This window comes from Haliaeetus albicilla, chromosome 19 (genome assembly GCF_947461875.1).
Source record: "Haliaeetus albicilla chromosome 19, bHalAlb1.1, whole genome shotgun sequence".
In the NCBI taxonomy this organism is placed as follows: domain Eukaryota; kingdom Metazoa; phylum Chordata; class Aves; order Accipitriformes; family Accipitridae; genus Haliaeetus; species Haliaeetus albicilla.
In genome coordinates this window covers 5,018,350-5,039,273 of record NC_091501.1, presented here as the reverse complement: position 1 = coordinate 5,039,273, position 20,924 = coordinate 5,018,350, and the positions used below count along the sequence as shown (strand labels likewise).

General features: G+C 43.3%; 1 protein-coding gene across 1 annotated transcript in view; it reads left to right on the top strand.

The window, feature by feature from the left end:
• CRY1 (cryptochrome circadian regulator 1) overlaps positions 1–4,023 on the top strand; it is a 38,605-nt gene extending 34,582 nt beyond the window's left edge. The window contains exons 12-14 of the mRNA XM_069807380.1: positions 1,048–1,119; positions 1,215–1,322; positions 3,359–4,023. Of these exons, the coding sequence (XP_069663481.1) occupies positions 1,048–1,119; positions 1,215–1,318 (176 nt within the window). The 3' untranslated portion in view covers positions 1,319–1,322; positions 3,359–4,023. The remainder of the gene's footprint in view (positions 1–1,047; positions 1,120–1,214; positions 1,323–3,358) is intronic.
• The last annotated feature ends 16,901 nt before the right edge of the window (positions 4,024–20,924 follow it).

The following is a 20,924-nucleotide window of genomic DNA, read 5'->3' as shown; positions in this document are numbered from 1 at the left end:
AGCTGCTGTCTACAACTTGAACTGGCCTTGTTTCTGTTCTTGAAACATAAAAGTTATTTCTTATAGTGAACTTGCTTGTCTTGTCACTTTTATCTCTAAAATACTCTTCTAGAATGATATTTGTATGTTTTGAGCGGGAGGGATCACAAATGTGACTAAACAAAAATTAATAAACATTTTTCTAGGTTACTTTAAATGAAAGATACTGAAAGAAAAAAGTTCACTTTGTATTTGATAGCAAAACTTGCATGTCATCTTTTCCCTGATTTCACTACCACTCTTTCCATATATAATCAATTTCCACAGTTTTGTGTGGATATTCTCATATTGTGGAGGCAAATTTTTGTTACTGTAACTATACAGAAACTTAAGCTGTGGTTTGTGATAGATCAAAGTTGCAATCAAATTTAGCGCAACTGTTTGTTTCTTTGCGGTGCTAACAGGTTGTGTGTTTACTGATCATGAAAGACTGTAATCTGAGTTTTAAGCATCCAGAACATAACACAACTGACCAGAAAAAGAAACCTTGCAACTGCTTTTGCTAATTTGCATTATTCATGCAGGGCGCTCAGTGTCAAGGTGGATAGTCTACATGAACCAGAAAATAGTCTGCATCTTTCTTTTACTTGCCTTTTTTTTTTTTCACAGCTTAGTTATGCTAAGGATTCGCTAGTATTACTATAACAGAATAATAAAAAGGATGAGGAGACTTGGCAGAACAAATGTTAAAATTTATAACAACTTGGAATTAAAGTGTTTGGATATACAAACATTCCGCTTGTTGCAAATATAACACATGAACATGTATGCACTTAATATTGTTCACTGTGTGTGGATAAGTGCATATATATTTAACTGCTGTAGACTGCCATGAAGACTTTTTTTTTGCATAAGAACTCTTCTGCGTTCAGTATGGTTTCTGGCAGGATTTTTCTTGATGATGGAAAATAATTCAATTGGCTCCTTTTTGTTGTTGTAAAGAATGTAGTTGTACACTTGCTTGCAGTTCTAAATTTTATTTAATAAATATCTACTGTATCTGAACAGGTTACTGTCAAGCAAGTAGTATCTTACACTATGCTCATGGAGACAATCAGCAATCACACTTATTGCAAGCAGGTAATTTAAAGAACAACAAAAAAACTGAAAAGCTTTTCCTGAATATATAAAGGTGCAATAGAATCTTAATGTAAATACTGGTTTTAAATTATCAGGAAGAACGGCCCTTGGTACTGGCATTAGTGCAGGGAAACGTCCAAATCCAGAAGAAGAAACTCAGAGCGTTGGACCAAAAGTCCAGCGACAGAGCACAAATTAAACTGGTAAGATCTGAGACACCTTAAAGTTACCCTGTTAATGAGTAAATTCCTGCACAGATTTTGTGTCTATGATAACATTCATATCACTGCAATGCGAAAGATCCTGAATTATTGCTGTAAATATTTCAGTTCCAGGTACTGTACAAATGACACAAAATCGTGGCTCTAGAGAGTTTACAAAGTATGAGATACGAAGTAGTTATAAAAATAGAACCAGACCAAAGATTATCAGACAGAGATCAAGGTGTTAATGAAAGGGAGATGGATAAACTGTCGTTTCACTTACATTAGCAGAGCTGCTTATGTAGCTTCAGTTACTCTCTGCTCCCACATCTCATCTTAAGTTGTGCCAGCAGCACTGTTTGTGTGAATGTATGGTGACCTGAATCAGAAGACTAACACAACTTAAAAGGAAAGGCTCAGGGCCTGGATTAGAGTTATAGACATGCAAGTGGACTAAGCAGAACATGTTTTAGAGAGAGACTGCAGAAAACCTGCAGAATGCTGATGTAGTTAATTGCATGTAAAGATGTAGGGACAAGAAAGATTTGAAGACGTGAGCGTTTGTCATTGGTCTGTAACTGAAGCAGGATGCTCAGATTGCTGAAGTTTGTCAAGAAAAGCTGTGGTGAAAAGTACCTGAATTTGGAGAAGGAGGCATTGCTAGATAGGCATACATGAACAGGTGTGAAGATGTGTAGAGAGAAGCAGTAAACTGAAGAAAGAGTTTGGTGTGTGTGAAATCATCAAAATAGAGAAGGTAACTGGATTTTGTGTTTTGGATAAAGTTACTTAGGAACAGGGTAGAGAAAAGAGAAGGCCAAAGATGTTATATCCCTTCCCCCAGTGAGCTTGATTTGAAAGGAATAAGGAAGATGACTTGAAAGACAAGAGGAATTACTTAGGAGGAAATCCAAGGAATAGAGGGCTGTCTGAAACAAGAGAGGGCAAGATTTCAAGACTAGGAGTGTAGCTGCATAGATTAAAGGCAATTGAGATGTCATTCCATCCTTATCTTTTACAAAAAACAAATTAAGAGTTGGTCCTTATGGAGTTTGAAGAGTAAGAATAGCACACAGGCGAGATAATAGCACATGGAAAGACTTTGAAGGAATTGGAAGATGGAGATTCATACAGCAAGCATAGAAGATGCATTCAGCATCTCTAGAGATAAAAAGGGAAATTCAATCCACTTCATTTGGATTTGACTGACAACAAGATCTAATTTTGCTTGTTATGTGGTGTCAGCACTTTGACAAAGTTATTGTGGTGCATTATGAACAATTGTGTTGTACTGATTTGATTCAGTGAAGAACCACAGCATTGTTTCCATAATGCCTGTCACTTGAAGTGAGCTGAGACCTTAGCGATTGATCCATCTGCTATTTTCTCACGTACTGGAAGCACTGTAAACTGTGCTTCTGTATTCTCAAACTGATTTCTGGTACTCGGATGGGCCTGAGTGGAACGTAATTCCAAGAGAGTCCATGTTTCAGTAGCTGTCTAATCCTTAGTATGTGTAGATTCATTCAGCATCCATGTTTTGTATTGCAGAATTCCTTAGGTGCTCGTGTCTGTGTAGAAGAAGTGCCTGCAGAGCGAACGTCTGGTTCCTGTCTAAGCTCTTTTTCAATTGAGAGACAGGTTGGAGGGGTTTCTAGTTTGGCAGAGAAGACTGATTTTGTTAGGGGTGTTCAAAGCATGCTGCAAAAGCATTATAGTCAAATACAAAAATCAGTCAAGATCATACTCAAAAACACTGCTGGCAAAAGGATGTGCGCCTTCTGAATAGTACTAAAGTATGGAGGCTGTTGGGTTTCTCTTTTTTTTCTTTTTCTTTTTTTTTTTCTTCCTTCCCCTTTTAGCCTCTAAGGAGTAAGAAATAAGAATTCTGAGTATTTGGGCCAATACAAATGGGGTTAGGGCTTCCTGCACTGAGAAGGGGGAAAAGAATATTGGTCCCTTGATTATTTCTGCCGCCTTCTTCAAAGACTCAGGACAAACTGCTTAAGAATAATTTGTTTTCTTTTTTCTTGCAGCGCTATTGGAAGAGAAGATACCACTCAACACACAGGACAAAATTCGTGCTACTCTGTATTGGAACTAAAGTGTTGTGAGAGTACATGTACTAAAATGATGTACTTTTTCATAAATTATTTTCAAATTTTTCTCAGTTGTTGTAAACAAGTCCAATTTTTGGAATGCATTATTTCTAACTGGCATTTCTATGGTTTTTAACTTTTTAATGACTCTTTCACAAAGGGCAAATTGAGTTTTGTATATAAAATATTTGGTGAAGAATTTGCTAACTTAATGTAAATACAAACATTCATGGTTAGTGATAGACCCATTGATATATTTTTGATAATCTTTCATGTATATGGTAGTAGGAAAAGCTGTAGTGATGTTCTGTAAAATGGATGGACATAGAAGGTTTTGAGTTTTAAAATTGTTATTATTTTCAGATTCCAGAACTTGACCTCTGTATGATCAACTTCATATTTTCATATTATAAGTGCTTAGGACTGTGTCTAATCAAATACAGTAGAGTTGTAACCTTTATTAATCACATCTGTATATAAGTCATATGCCAATTTTTTGTGAAGCTGTAAAATTTTCATGTGTATGTCCAGTCCTTGTATTTCCCAGTTGCCTTGTTCAGTAATGACATACCTTGTTAATAAAAGAAAATTGTATATATAGATACCTATGTCTGTCTTTTGTGTATGCTATTGCTCTGGTATGTATTTCCAAACAAAACTGTTTCAGGAAAAAGGGGAAATACAATTTTTGGACTTGATCTGGAAGCAACAAACAGTGAACTATATTACCTCTCACTACAAGTTTCATGATACTGAAGCAAAACACTACCCAAATTATTCAGGTCTTTTTGTTGAAATCGCATGCATGCATGTATGTATTCTTACCATCAAATGTCTTTCACCAATGTATTAAGTATTTCTTCAAAATCTAGGGGGTCTTTTTTTGCTGTAATTCCAACTTGCCTGATAGCCTGGTAGTCCTTCCTGTACTGCAGCTAATTTGCTGCTCTTGGAGGATGTTGATTTCTAAGAACAGGTCGAGTTTGCTGACTACTCAGTCAATACTGTCTCAAATATTTAGGTAAGTTGTATGTAAATGTTTTTTCAGACCATTAAGATTTCTGAAGAAGCAGTCTGAATTACTCCATTTACATATAACTAGGTCAGTTACCTACCTGAGTGCGTGCACAAATCAATTCTCGTGTGGGAGGAGTTAATTATTATCTTGTTCTTAGTATCACATGAGTGACTTCCAGTCATGGGGCACTTCTGTGTGTCAGTTTAAAATTCAGACTAGATTTATGGGTTGGCAACATAAGCAGCAGGGCACTTGCTGCAGAATAAACTGTGGTTTTGCCTGTTCCTAGATTTTAGATAATAGTTAATGTAAATATTTCTGCATACAGATTTGGATACAACAGCAAAATCAGATTTACTTCTAAGAAAGTATGGGCATGCTTACTGTCCTGAGGCAGAGAATCTTTGACTGATCTTGAAGAAAAAATCTCAACAGTGAGAATGGAGAAGCAGATGCTAAGTATTTTTCACAGGTCAGTCCAAGTAGAATGGAGATGTTTCCTAGGGACACACATGGACTATAGGCCTACACTGTCTTAGGAGGTGTTTTATTCTGTCAAGACCTTACTGGGTTTTTTTTATGGTGACTTACACTAAAAAGAAATCATACCACCTAAATGAAACACTCCACCTAGCTTTTTTGAATGAATAGGCTATGAAACTCCCACAGAGAAACTTCATCAAGGTAAGAACATGTGCTTAAATACCCCCTTTCCCCCAACCAGTCTGGAAATTCAATAGTTGAAAAAAGACATTTCCCAAGGAGTTAATTTCTATGGTAAGTTAATTCCCCCCTCCTTAATTGCAAAAGGGAGGATTTGTCATCTTGGTGTAGGCAAGTCCTTGGGTTAGCAAAGGAAAATGTGATGAAGATGTTTCACTTGTGTGCTGGCTTGAATGGGTTCTGGTGTCAGGACTGCAGTAGAAGAAATGGTCTGTAAGTAGGTTAGTGTGAAAGAGGGGAGAAGTTGCCTTCTGAGTAGCAGTAGGTTTATAAAAGTCCTTTGCTTCATATTCTTCCCTCCCACTAGTACTTGCTCTGACCACAAAAACAAATAAAAAAGGCTGAGTCTTCAGGTGCACAGAAAAGTTGACCAAAATTCTTGTAACATGCAGAGGTTTTCTCCACCTGCCCCCGCTACCCCCTTGTGATTTTTCAGAGAGGAGTCAGATGTGTGTTATAAACCCAGTATGGATAAGGGCCAGGATATTGTTTCTTATTAGACCTCTCCTCCAGAAATGGAGCTTAAACTGTTAAAGTGTTCCTTGAGAAAGCTCAGTTCCCGAGGGATTTAGCTGGCCCTTCCCTGAGCTGGTAGGGGGTGGGCAGAGGAGTGTTGCAGACTTAGGCTTTTTGGAAACCAAACCCCAGGAAAATGTGTTCTGGAAGTGCCGAGGGACAACTGTAGTTGATTATTTGTGACGAAAAGTAAAGTTCAAGTGTCTTATAAGCCTTCAGGAACTGAGTGTTTCCAAAGGAGCTTGCGCAGGCTGTCTCGTACTGGTGGTACCTGGTTATGGGGGTTTCTGAGAGGAGGGGAACGGAAGGAGTTGCGCTGAGAGCAAACCTGCGAAGGGCTGGCAGAGGGGATCCTGGGGTAACTTGGAATGCGGAGAAGCACCTGTCAGTTCAAAATCAGAGATGAGTTTTATGCTGGGCTTAGCAACATAGTTGACTGGTTTCTGTTGAAGAAAAGCAGCATTTGCATGAACCTTCCCGTAACTTAGAAATCCTGTCTGTACTTGGCGGGAGTATGGAGCAGCAGCAAGCGGCAATACCGGCACGTGTTCACCGCTTCTCCACCTTGTCAGGAAAAGTCAGTTTGCAGACGAAGCTGAGTGCCTGTGCTGCTCCCCTGGGTGGTGGTTTGAAGCCTGGCTTCCAGAATCACATCCCCTGTATTTACAGGTAGTTTGGGCTCGGTCGCTTTTTTGGGTATGAGACGGCAGGGAAAAAGACAAGCCATAAGGAGGTTAGGCGCCTGGAGGAGCCTGCAGCCCTTCACCACAGTGACACGACGTGCGTCCGGCCTCAGCTTCCCTCACAGCGTCCCGACCGGCTGAGGCGTTTCCCGCCCTTCCGGCGCTTCCCTCACAGCGCGGCCTCCCTTCCCCTGCCGTGGGGGGCAGCGGGAGGAAGGCTCCTCTCCCCTCCCCACGTTCCCTCGCCCGGCTCTCCCCGCCGCTCTCTCCCTCTCGGTCTGTAGATGGTGCTGTGAGAGCGGGGCCGGGAGCCGGGGACGGGGGGAGGCGGTTTGCCGGGGCGCAGCCTTTCCCGCCTCCGGGCAGGGAGCGGAGCAGGGCCTGTGGAGAAAAAAAAAAAAAACCCACCCAAAAGTACAAGGTCATCTTCTCACGGGAGTTTAAGCCTGCCCTTGAGCGAGAACTTTGGTTTTTCTCAAAACCAAAAAAAAAGCCGGGAAAAACCGGCTCTTTGGTCATGCAAGATATTCTGCCTGCAGCTGGGGAAGAGGAGATGAGTAGAAAGTGCTGTAGAGCTACCCTGTGTTTCCAAATCAGAAACCCTATCTGTTACTCTAAAAGTTGCTTTTTGGGAGCGCTGCCCCGTGTGCTTGCCTGCATAAACATACAGTCTGTTTTTAAATACGTTTTGCCTAGAGATTACTTAAAAACTGGCTTTTGAAAACGTAGTCAAGCTTTTACGTACCCGAAACATTTCCTGGGCTGTCTCTGTCCCCCAGGGACCCTTGTGGCCGGAGCATGGAGCCCTGTGACAGAGCACAGGGACCCCTGAAATTTGGGTTCTTGCCTCTGCTCTATCACAGACCTGCTAAGCAGCCTCAGGTAAGTCTCTGCCCGTTCCTGAGGCCTCTGTGCACAAGACCTTGCTTGGTAGCCTTGTTCTTCTGCTTTGTTTTAGATTAGATTAGATTAGTTTAGATTAGATTAGAAGAAGGAGGATAGAAAGAGACCCTCCTCTCTCTTGTTTGTGCTCCTTATTTCCAATAGAAAAATGGTGTTTGGGCAAGAATTCCCTCCCTTAAAGGACCAAACAAAATTCTCACACTTAAGCCATTACGTCAGCTTTCAGCTCAGTTGTTTATTGCATTTTTTTTCCAGAAATTCAAAATTTCAAAGGTGGTGAATGTTTCTGGGTAGAGGGGAAATTTACATTGATCCAAAAAGCCCAGGGAAATCTTAAGCAGACATAGAGAGATAATTTTAACGTTGATTTCAGGGGATCTAAACTCCGGGTTTTGAATTGTGTGCACTGCAAATGCAAAATTAATTCAATATTAAAATAAAAAATGTAAATAGAGTTGATTTCAGTATTTTTTACAAAATCTCCTGCAGAACAGAAAGAGGGAAGATGCAGAAAAGAAAATGGAAAAGATACCCAGAAGCAGCTTCTCTCTTCAGGATGCTGTTGCTTTGCTTGCTTGCAAGAGGTCTTAGTGCAAATTTCACAATCTGAAACTCTTACAAAAGAGCTGCAAAATGCTGAAGTGCAGCCAATGTGCGGGATCGCATCTGAGGACCTGTGGTTAGTGGAAGCTTGTGCACCTAATGCCAGGTAAATTATATTTTTCTCTGATTTTCTTATCTCTGCTAATTACACTTAGCACAAGATAATAATCTTGTTAGCTGTGATTATTCTAACTGGGAGTAGCTGGTAAACACATAAATAATTAATAAAAGAGCAATTTATAGGCAGCAATTACAGAGAGGGAGGATTTTCTTCAGGTCTGTTTGGCTTTCTAGAGCTTCAGACCATGTGGTCATGGCAAGGTCTTTAATTACCTGGGTTATATGTGTTTCTCAAGTCCCTTTTACCCCATCCAAACTAGGAATATTTTTAAGCAAACTCATCTTTACCTGGTGGCAGGTAGAAACAGAGAGCACTGCTCTGAGGAACAGCTTGCCACGGCAAATGTCATTAATGTTGCATTCAGATCTCGGGGTGACTGCTGTGCACACGAGAGGAGGAGATTTCAGGGAAGCTTGGCAAATGGCTGGAAGAAAGATGGTGGAAGTAAGGAAGGATTTTACAGAAACCTTAGAGAGCAAAGAAGGAAAATTAAATGGACAGTGTAAGGTAAGTAGCCAGCTGAAGGAAAGAAGCAAAAAATCAGGTAAGAAGTGGAAGTGCATTGGCAGATGAGGGTGCATGGATAAATTAGCATCCATTGTGTCTTGACTAACTGGATAATTAGTCCGTTAATAACATAAGCCTTTTTTGCGGGGGCGAGAAGGGGAAGAAATGATCCTTTGCAGGTATTTTAGGTATTACACAACATTACAATTTTCTGAAATGTTTACAGTGATTATGGCTTTGGTTTCCAAGAGTTTGGGGATTGTGATGGGTTTGGTCCCAGTCCTACTATCAGCCCCTCCAGGGAAGAGCGTTACAGGGTAGCACTTGTGTGCTCAGCCAGCTCAGCAAAGCATGGCTGGGCGCCTAAGAAAGCGGCTCACCTTGTGCAAAGAATTTGCATGTGTGTATTTTTTTGCAATTAGCGCAGTTGGGCCTTGATTTTGTTTGTGACATCAAATGCTACTAATTACAGTGCTTACTGATGAGGGGACCCCTCCTCTGCCATGGCTCCTCTTGCTAGACTTCTGCCTGAGAAGCTGGAGCTCACGAGAGGCTTTTTCTCTACGCCACACTTGTGTCGAGGCTGAACAAGCTGTGATTTTAGGTGCTTACCGAGGCTATGGTGTTGGGTGCTTACCGAGTGTTTCAGTAAAGCTCGATAGCTACGTCATCCAGCTTGGCTCTTGGGTAACATGGGGAGAATCGAGCTGAGGGGCTGTGCAACAAAAGCCATTTGCAGGGCAGCACGCACCTTGCAGTCGGGCAGAGTTGCCTGGCCTGCACTGCTGTAGTCCAAGTCACCGCAGGGAGAATTCAGGACCATTCCTTAATTCCTTGTAGCTGCCTGGGCCTGAGTAAACAGCTGGCTCGCGGGGGGGCAGCTGCCATTAACAGGACTCTTTGCGGGCTCCAGACAAGACTTAGACCCTGTAAATGGTCACACTTTGGAAAGTGCTGGTTTAATCTTCTGGTTTAAGGACAAAAGTGTTCAGTAGACATGTAAAAAAAATCAACTCACAATTGGTAAAGGAAAAATTACCTTAGTGCGTGTTTGAAGGTAGTATCTGAAAGACTTACTACAGTTTTATGCTCCATGCCACAAAACGTCACCCAAAGTAATGAAGTCTGTAGATAGAAGAAAAATTATTGAAATGTTATCTTTATGACTGTGTAGTATTTGCACTGCAAGGCATTTTGTTATGTGCTTACAGCCCTAATCAAATGTGTATTTGTGGATCCAGATAAAGAATAATGTAATTTTGAAACCACAACGGCACTGCTTGATGAACCCTCATTTAATTTCCAGTTTACTACTGCCAACAGAAAATCTTGGGCTTATTTTCAGGCTGTGTGTGCACATCCCTTGGAATCAGTGGGCAGGTAGAATATGCATTGGCGAGAGAAGTCGCTCTCCTCTTTCTGCTCTCATTAATGTGTGTGGAAAATTGTGACAAAAGTGAAGCCTTGGGAGATGTTTTGCATGCCAAGACTTTCAAATCTGCATACCCAACCTCAGGATCTAAATCCAGATTTAGATGGTTTCTAAATAATTAATGACAGCAAAATGTAGTCAGAGTCTCAGTTTTGAGCATATTATTTCTCATCTGAAACTGATAGGCACATATCCCCTTTCATACAGGTACCATGGGTCTGTAGCTCATGACCAAATTCAAACTAGTACTCTTTTACCTGGGTCTTGTCTGTTAGACACAGGGAGCACCTATAATCTCCCCGTAAGCGAGCTAGCAACAAAATAGGCAGATGTGTGGGTTTATCTGTGTAGACTGTGTCCCACATTTAAGTCCTCCTCCCCGTGATCTGAGCAGAGCCTTGAGTCTCCCCTCCAGCCACCCTAGCAAATGCTCCAAGTTTAGACACAGTTCTCTGCATGTGGAGCCAAGCCTCAATTTCTAGGCATTTTGCATTGTTTGGTGGGTCCTGTTACTAGTTAGTGTGATTTATGTTTTACTATCACTCCTGCGAGAGCTGGCATCGTCGTATGGAGCATATTTACAATGGAAAGAGATTCCTGCGGCTTCACCAAGTTGGTGGTGGATTCCATTCCCCATGTATCTTAGCTATTTTTATCAGATGAACTGGGGTGGGTTTCTGTCTCTACAGCTATCATGACATGATAGATTTTAACGTGGCAATGATTACAATCTAAGTGTCTTTTGGCCTCCAGTGCCGCAAAAAGGAAACCCAGATCCCACCCCCACCCAAAGAAATCTTTCTTGTCTGCAAGGGCACTCATTTCCAAACCAGTCTCTTCTCCCAGGACAAGTATAGATGAATGGGTCCTTTTTTCTCCCATGATAACTGCAGTCTGACGATTGTGGCGTCTCCGCTGGATGCTGGAGGCAGGCAGGGGTGGGATCTCTTCCCGCTGGGATCCCTGCTGTGCCGTGCCTTGCAAGGAGAACCCGCTGGCAGAGTTTCCCTCCCATCTCCCTCTCTAATTTCTATCCGTAGTTCTGGTGCCCTTCTGCACACAGCAGAGTAGGCTGTGCTGCTTCTAATTAAGAAGATAATTTTGAAATATCTCTTGAACCCTTGACCTTCAGGATTCCCTCAGATGACGTACCTCTGATCTAGGGAGATTTCTCTCATGGGTTGCCACTCTTCATGTGAAAATAGGTAGGGTGTAATTTGCAAATATTTATAAAGTTCTGTTCTGAGTAATTGAAACTGCTGTTAATTGCTCAAGATTTCAGTCCAGACAGCTGGTTTGTTTTTCTGCACCACTCCCACAGGAGAAGTTGCATTACTCCATGCCTCAAACCCCCAAAGACCTGCTGGTTTGCATAGCATATTGTCTATCTACCACATTTTCAGTAACACTTGACTGAGTAATAAAGGCGACCGTGGCTTGTTCCAGGCATTGAGACGGAGAATAGACAATATGTAAAGCCTTTTTGGCTTTGAAAATCTGCGAATGATTGCCCTGGGAGCTGAATGAGCACGAAGAGGTGAGGAAGCAGAGCTGTCTGCCAGGGCTCTGAGCAACATCGCAGACCTCGTTAGGAGGATGGATGTTATAAAACCTCTTAAACGGTAATGTGAGGTTAGTACGAATTCAACTTTGGCTCAGATTGACCCTCCAAAGGTCAGGATGGATATGCTCCACTGCTGCAGAGCACATTTCACCAGAAAACTGCATGCATGGGTAGATCCCACCGGACAGCTAGTGAGCAGGAAAGGCACAAGAAAGGGAATGACAGGAATGATGGTTAATAGACTTCATGAGGGATATCCATGAGAAGAGAGGGTGTTAGGAGCAACCAGGACAATTCAAGCAGCTGCAACAGAAGAGGAGAGATCATTCAGGGCTCAATAAATCAATAAGGTAATCAATGGCCATGAAATTAGAAGAATGTTATAAACAACCTAAATACAGCAAAGCACAAAAAGACAGACAAAAGGAAAAGAATCTGCTGTATACAGACATAGACATGAGTGTCTGTGTATAGCCTTATATATAATAAAAGGAATAGAGGATCAATAAAAGCGGCAGTGCTTTTGAAGGGAAAAGATTGATGAGTTGGATATTGCTGTGGAACTGAATGTCTCATTAAAGACAGTGAATGAGAAATGGTCTCTGAAAATGGGAAAAAAATAGAAGGAACTGAAGTGAAATCCAGACAGCAGGAAATTCAAAGCACCTACATGTAAGTGAAGACGCTACTCCAGCTGCGTCTGTGGGACTATCTCACAGCCTCAAAGAGATTTGTGCAGTTGCCTTCAGCTCACAGCACCATGGCCCTCCCTGTGAGAGCAGCCTCATCCACACGGCTGAGGCCTGGGCCCAGGAGGGATGTCCGGATTGGGCTGCAACACAGGTGAACATGTGCCGTAGCATTCAACAGGCAGGGCCTAGAAACCATGGAGCTGCTGGCTCCTTTGCTTTCCAGGGGTTTCACTCCTGGACCCCCATTGCTGTCATAAGATCAGACAGGATGAAGCTGGAGGCAGAGCCTGATGAAGTCTTGTGGAGTGTAGTCAGTCATGCCTTGTTGACCTGATGAGTCGGTCAACTTCCTTGGGCTTTACGTTAAGGCTTTGTTTTGCAGGCAGGGTGGGCCAGGAGGGCTCAGTCTCCCCGCTCACACCAAGGCTTTACCAGCCCTGCCTGGCCGGCGAGCCTGGCAGCTCCCAGCCCTCAGCCAGCTGCAAGGGTGTTCAGCTGTGTCTGGGGAACCAGAGCATGAGGAATCATTAGTTCAGACCAAGCAAAACCTAAGCAGTCTACAGCAGGAGCTAGCGGTGTGGGACCTCTTGGTCAGTTCGTGAATGAAGGAATGAGTATAGGTCAGATCCAAAGTCCCCTGATGGCAAGAGAAGGTGCCCAGTGATTTGAGCTTTTGGCTATGCACTCCTCATGGCTGCACAAACTTCAGTGCACATACTAAATGTGACATATGTGATTTAAGCTACTTTTTATTTCTCCTGGGACTGCTAGTTTTGAGGTGCTTTTAGGAGAAACTCCATAGGTTAAACGAAGAAAAAAAATAGCCTATCCCAGAAGAGGGGGTATGTCTAAAGGAAGCTGGGAAAAACCAGACAGATCAGCAGAAATGTTGATAAGTTTTAATTGTAACACATAGAACAACAATGGAATGAAAATGCTTTAGATAGAAAAGGGATCCAAATAAACATTTGGATCATTCTTATTAATATTCACCCTATGCCTGTTTATATTTGATATATTCTATGGGGTGAAATGTCCTCATTTCATTTTTAAAAAATGGCTTCATGCACATGAATTGTACCGTCCACCCTTTTTTTTTAAAAAAAAAAAAAAAAAGAAGACTTTTGTAGCTAGCCATTGTATTAATTTGGGAAAGATGGTGGGAGACAAGTGAAGAGGCAAATACATACATCTGCTCTGTATGAAAATCATTGTATTGTCCATTCTTTATTTATTGCCATCTAACACTGTCTTTAATGGCAAATGCTAATGACCGCACAGCTACAGAAAATACCAAATAGACAGTAAGACCCTCCAGCCAAACTGAAACTCCCCATAAGATCTCCATTAATTAAAATCTCTACAGATGGGTTCCCTTAATTGTAGGAAATGGAATACAGTCCCTATAATTAACTCTTTACTCAAAGGCTTCCCACCCCACCCCCCCAGCCCCCAGCCTTTGGAAAGAGCAGCAGTGATTGTTTGGCACCTCGCTGCTGCCTCTCCAAAGCAACCCACTGCCCAGGGCCCCACACCAAAACCAGTCTCATCTCTTCACTCAGACTCCTCCAGCAACCCTACTGCACTGCACCGCACCGAGAGGTTTTGTCTTTGTGTGGATCACAACGCCAGTATCCGCTAGCACAATGCCCATTTCTCTTCACCATGGAGGGAAATGTTGGTTCTTCTCTAAGGTCTTCTCTGCCTGGGCTGGAGGGCAAGCACCTCTTCTCCACTGCAGCGCAGGGAGAGATGCCAAGCTGTGGAGCAGGTGTTATTGAGGGGTAACCAAAGAAAACTTGCTGTCCCCCCTTGGAGCAGCAGGTGGTCTTTGGGGCAGTCCTTGCCTTATGATGAGTTTGTGGAGCATCTAGCAGTGTGGCACCACCAGTCCATGAGGACTGCCACCCAGTCCTGTTGGAATTTCCACCCGGCTCTAGAGCTTACGGTTTCTTCCAGCACAGCTCTGATGTGTCACCTTTTCTCTCTACTCCTGTAACTAAAAGCCTTTGTCCGATCCCACAGCATTTTATGTCCTGGTTACTACCTCTTTCTCTGCTTCCAACCCACTATCCCCTCTTGTTGCCACTTTTCTTTGCACATTCCAAGTCCTATAATTGTCTCAGCCTTTCTTGTTCGGAGAGTCATTTTCTCTCCATTAGCTGTATCTGCTATGTGGCACTGAATCCCATCTGCTGTCCTGCCTTTTCTTCTTCCATCGTGTCGAGTCAGCACGCCAGAGTAGGGCACAGCGGAGGAGAACAAAATGGCCTTCTCCCTGCGGTGGCTGTAAAACTGTGGGTCTTTTTTTCCTTTCTGCTGCGGTGTGAAGCTCTGTGGCACAGTGAAGAAACCTTCACCAAAAATGTAAGGCGGTGCCAGGCAAACTGAAAATTGTGTGCTCCAGCCCTAAAAGCAGCTGGGGAAAGGTGTTTGCTCCAGGCTGCCCAGCATCCCTGGGCATCTGGGACAGCTTGTGTGCGCTGCTGGTTGTAATGCAAATGGCCAAGGCATTGGCTATGGACAGGCCCCGATCCCTAAGGGTATGGTAACTATTACCGGGAGCAGCTGCCCTAGAGAGCACTTACACGCACTCCTTAGCTAAGGGTTAATTCACCATCACTGGTGTTAAATGTCCTTGGGCTCTGCTACAGGTGAACCACACAGATGGAAGAAGCGGTGGCACGTAGTGAATTTCAGCACTGAATCCTGAAGCAATGTATTTCCAACCACATACTGACCAGCCCAAGGAGCTTTGCCACTTTTTGGGAAAGCCAGGGGACACCACCTGGAGAGAGGTTGCATGGTAGGAGGGTTTTGGAGAACCCATGAGCCTGGAAGTAAAGCAGATATCTGGAGTCACACTGCAGATTGCAGCCCTTCCTAATATCGGTGTGGACCTTGGAGGATCCACAGCTCCCCATGTCCTCTGAACACAGGGCAGCTCTTCATGTGGTTTAGTGGGCATGGTGGTGCTGGGTTGATGGTTGGACTCGATAATCTTAAAGGTCTTTTCCAACCTAAACGATTCTATGATTCAGAGGGCACATTCCTCCTGCAACTACTGTCTGCCTGCTACGATCAACGTGGGTCCTGGTATCTTTTCCCGGAGGAGCTTCTGTAGAGGTCCTTGTTCTCAGGGCTCACAGGCATGTTGTAGCTGTTCTCCAGGGAGCTGTGGGAGCATGGGACCAGCCGCAAGGCTGACGACGTGCATGGTGGCTGCAAAGACTCCCCCAGAGAGTTGCAGCTCCTCTGCGAGAGGACTGTGGGGTGCCGAGGGCTGCCTTCCTCCCCGCCAGGACTACAAAGGTGAAGGTCTCTGCTGGCAGTTCAGAGCATGTCTAGCTCACAACTGCATGCACTGCAGACAAACAGACTCAAGAGGAGACACTCACACACGAACCTGAGGTGGGGGCTGCAAAGCCACGTGGCATCTTGCCCGTGGACTCGACTAAGGAAATGAACTTCATGTAACATGGGCTCTCCGAGCCAGCCCTGACCAGGAACAGCACATTCAAAAGGGAAAAATACGTATGGGGCAAGGTGGTAATGTAAAAGAATTCATCAGCTTTCCCTTTCTGCTACTCAATATTTAATTTACTGCAGTACATGGGTACACACTCAGTAAAAATCACTGTGCGCTTCTGCTGAAGGCATTTCTATGTTGTGCAGCACAGCACTGTACAGGGCAGATAGTGCTGCTTCCCATGCTTATCAGGAAGGAAAGCCAGTAACTGAAATAATGATCATTTAATTGCTCATGCACTCTTGCTTTGTTCTGCAACAGCATTGTCAGAGTTTTCTATCTATGGCAGTTGTTTTTTTCCTGATCTTTAGGATGAGTTAGTTTTAGGAACACAAGTCTGCTTTTAATCAGTGTTTAAAAAAAAAAGTTATTTTCCTAGAAATAACTCAAGCATTGGGATCACTGGAGTCGCTTGCTCCCTGAGACAAGCTCTCGGCTGCTGTGAAACACTAGGGTCTGCTGGATACTCTGCAAACAGTTTCAGGCACTAAAGCATTGCACGTTTTGCTCATTGTAGCCAAGCCAAACACTCTTCAAACTGCAAAAGTTCATTGCTGGGGTGGGCAGCACCTTTCTGAGTGTGGAACGCAATCCCTCTACTTGTGTCCACATAAGGCACTAACCTGCATCTCAGGGGAGCTGTGTCCAGTTTCTCACATTCACATACTCAAGAGCAATTCAGTCCATATAAAATTTTCAGAAATGTTGAAGGAAGCCTCAGACAACATCCTCAAAAATTACATAGCTACTGTAGAAGCCTTTCACTGCAAGTCAATTTTGAAAATGGGCTATGCCTTACAAAATAAGGAAAGGTAAGCATATTTGTGCCTTGTAAGGCCATGGGACATCATGCAGTGGTGTCACATAGGGCCCCAAGATGCCCTTTTGTCACACTCCTTGAAGAAGGTGCACCATCCCTTCTGCTCTTTTGTACAGTATTTACTTTCTGCTTTGCTCCCAGCTCCTCTGAGGTGACTCCTCCTGGTCCTTCTCTCTGAGACCCCACAGGAGTAGCAGTCCAGTTCAAACCATTGCTTCTGAATCCAGTGCTCCTAACAAAAAGGAGCTCATTCACCTGGCAGAGAGATTTGCAAAGAAATGCAAACCAGGGTGTAGGGTTCAGCAGCACACTCGAGGGTCGGATTTACTAGAGAGAAATCTAAGCATGTGCTTAAGTGCACTGCTGGGTCCGTGCTGTAACCTCTCGGTCAGCAGCAGACAAGCAGCTGGAGAGACACCAGTCTTAGTTGCACAGAATATAGGATAAACAAGATGACACCCCCCCCATTTTTGGCTCACTAGCACTGGGCTGGCTGTAAGCTGAGTCCCACACCGCAGTCTGCAGCAGTCCAAGTGTGCCACGGCCTCCTATCCTCCACATCGAGCCCGAAGTGGTGTGGGTACCCAGGTTACCTGCCTCCAGAGGGCAAACCCTGGTGTCACTGGAAGCCTTGTTCCCTGAAAGGCTTGATCCGCTCAAAGGGCAGGACTTGGGTCAGACTTGCTTCTCACCAACCTAAACAGAGCTTCTGCACGTGCTTAAACTTGGCGATGTGGCTAGAGAGGATTTTTCCTCATTCACTGTTAACAAGAAGACTGATTCAAATTTTAGAAATGCTTCTCCTTCTACCAAGGCTATTTAATCTGCAAGGAATACACCCAGCAAATGATTTTTCTTTATAAAGTTTTGCTAGGTATTTCAAGAGATTGCTTCGTGCAAATTCCTGCCTCAGTGAATGTACCTTGCAAACCTTTATGATGACCTAATTAATTTTGCTAAAGTCACTTTAGTAGAAGCATTTCCTACCTAAAGGCAAGGTACCCACTGTCACCCAATGAATTTTGAAAAGCCTCTTTTTTTCTTTTTGTTTCAATGGTCTTTGTTGTTGAGCCACCAGATAATATGTTCAGACTACAGACTTTTTTTCCCCACTGCATGTATAAGAGTGTAAAACTGTAAGTATTGATTCAGTTGTATATTCAGCTTGTAAGAGGCCATCCAGTAGCCACAGTGGAGTCCTGCTTTTCTACTGCTTACTGAGTGAAAAGCAATTCTGCTTAGCTCTTCCTAGCCAGAAAGCATCCTGCTGCCTTTTACACCACAGGCTTATTCCCATGCTTCCAGAGTCAATGGGGGTTTTGTCATTGATTTTTTTTTTTTTTTAAGTCTTCATCTTGTAAGGTAGATTATAGGCAGTAAAATGATGTAGAGTCTGATCCTGTCTGTACTAAAGTCAATACACAATGCTCGTGGATTTTGGTGGCACTGCATTAACTCATTAGTTGTAACTACTTTCGCAGGGAGGTGAGGACCATGAAACATGCCTAGCTTATACCTGCTCTGGCATAGGCATAGACACAGAATCTAGTTTGACATCCTTAGCCATAATCATGTGGGAAATCACTAGATACTGACTTACCAACTCCATGAAATCAAAGCACAGCCTGGGAGCTCTCACGATATTGGTCTTTCTAGGAGTGACCTGTGCACGCCCAGGTGTCTCTGCCCAGAATCACTTCTTGGGTATAAAACTGCAGGCTAAACCCATCCAACATAAACCAAAAAACATTGTGTGTCAAAACATGACAATCTGTGGAGGCCTACCTTATCAGTTACTGGTGTGGATACCTGCCATTTCCACTGATCTCTCAAGGGAAAGGAAACTATTGCTTTTTTCCCCCAGCTCTGGCCTGTGCAGTGCTGGAGTCAAAGGTAAATGTAAGTTATCTGAATGTATTCACTTCTTATTTGACCAATGTCAACTTTAACTGCTTTTCATATACCAAACTCATTTTATATATTTAAACCTGCTTTCTATTTTGCTTTCTACCATTGATGTGTTGCAGTAGGTATGAGCATGACATAGAAATACAAGAAACAAAAGCCTTGAAGGGGCTGGTGCTTCTGGCTAGTTTGATTTGTTGTCATTGTTCTTTATCTTGATGGTATTGACTTGCCCTCCCCCTGGCAGTACCCAATGTCTCTCACATGAGACTCATTCCTTTTTCTGTTCCTGTTAGGGAGAACTGTGTGCGATGGCATTTTTTTAGGAGGGCATGTTTACAAATGTTCATGTTCACTAAATCAGCCGTTCTCAAACACAGGGCTTTTAGTCTGAAAGGGGAGTTTGAGCTTGGGAAGAAGCGACAGGACCAGAAACATTGGAGCACAGCAGTACTTGCCACTAGCTAAATGCAGCTGGTAAGAGAAAATGACCTCATGGAAATAATTCCACTCTTCTTACCTTTTTTTAAAACTTCTGGAGCCAAATCTGACCCAGTAATATTTTAATTTTGTGAACTTCCAATAGAAATATTGATGCACCGGGAAGGCACACACTGACAGTCAGTGACTCATCAGTCTTATTTTATGGACTGCCTCTGCTTCTCAGCTCTTCTAATTAAATATTTATTGCTTGGAAATGCCCTCCCAGTACGTCCTCGCTGGTTAGTTATAATCCTCTCACCTTGGCTCTGAAACCTCTCCTGCAGATTGAATGTGGCAAACTGCTGCTCCTTACCCAGGCAAATCTTCCACCAGCTCCCCGGGCTTGTGGAGGGTGACATTGTGCCCCTGGGGTGCCAGCCACTGGGTCCTGCGTGGGTCCGCTGGGTCTGCTGTCAGCTGTGGGGAAGCCATGGCAGCTTCTGCTTGGAGAAGACCCTCTGTCTTCATCAGTGCTCAGACTCTCAACCTGGAAACCCAGTGAAAGGTGTTGAAATTGGAAGAGGACCAATCTCCTGTTGGTGTGAACTGGAGCAATGGCATTTAATTAAAAGAAAAACCCACAAACAAAAACAACCCACATGGCTTCTCCAGCTCCACTGATAACTTTCCATGTGGGCCTCGGTCAAATGTAACCAAAGTCCATGTAGATTAGATCTACCACTTTTCCCTGATCAAGACAAGCAGATATCCAAACAAGTTTAGTCTGGCATGATCTGTCTTTCCTAAAATCACATTGCATTTTTGTCTCCTTTCATTTCTGCATCAATTATTATTTCCTCCAATATCTGTTTTAAAAAGTTGTATATGATAGAGGTCAAATTAATGAACTGTACTTTCTAAATGATTTTCTTCCCCAGCTCAAGATCTATCCCCAAGTCTTTAAAACTCTTTCAGTCGTTTAAGTGCCTGCACAATCTCTGCTACTTCTCTTATGTTAACAACATTGCAACACTCAGGGAAGATATGCATAACCTTGAACTGTCAGTATACAAAGGTTCTTTGGCTGTTTAACCTCAAATTAAGTTTTCAAAGAAATTGAACGTGATGCAGTTTAAGACTTTCTCTATTTCCAGCCTTAAATTTGTACATATCGCTCAGTAGCCTCTGCTCAGTATTGCCATTGTATCAATAGTTAACAAATGCAGGCAAAAATGTTCATCTGTTTCATTTACTTGAGTCCCACAGATCAATAGAAAGAGTGTCTCTTTTTTTGACTTTCCTGTGCAAAAATGTCATCAATTATTAATCAAAGCAGACTAGATTTCATTGAAGATCTGACTTCCTGAAGCAATATAGGGTATCCTTAAATGTTAAAGGTGCATCTTTCTTAAAATGCTGCATGCTAGAGTAGCTTTTAATTGCAATATGAAATGGATCCAATGGTAAAGCCAAAATGAGTGCAAGTATGAAGTGTGGGCTGCAATGCTTTCACAGGCAAAGAGCTTTAATAGGAGTACTGAAAGTGTGCAGAACAGCATGCTACACAAATGGTCCTGCAGGACTTCAACAGGAAGCCATCCACCCTGGATTGTTTCACCATCCCTGAGGATTGCTCTGGACCTCTGGGGAGCACAGTGGGGATGTTCACTCCTGTGCAAAAAGCCAATAGGCCCCCAAATCCAGATCGTCTTTGGAAGAAGTGGGGGGTGCCAAAAGCTGAATTGCAAGACTGGGGGTTTCTTTCCTGCAGTGGTCTCTGGTGATCCTCACCCCAGGTAGCAAAGTGGTCCTGGGAATCCTCAGCCTGCCGAGGCCATGCCAGGGAAACATGGGGGCTGCTGAGGGAAACAGGGATGTTTGCTGGATTGCGACTTAGACCTTGCATCAGCTTTCAGCAAGCAGCTTCCAGTATTTATTTTAAAGCTCTGTTGGCTCAGTTTAAGCCATGCCTGTCATGAGCATTATGTTCAAATGCAAGCTAAAATGACTTAAAGACACATTTAGAAGGACCGTGAACCCTGTCAGAATTGATAACCAAGGCCT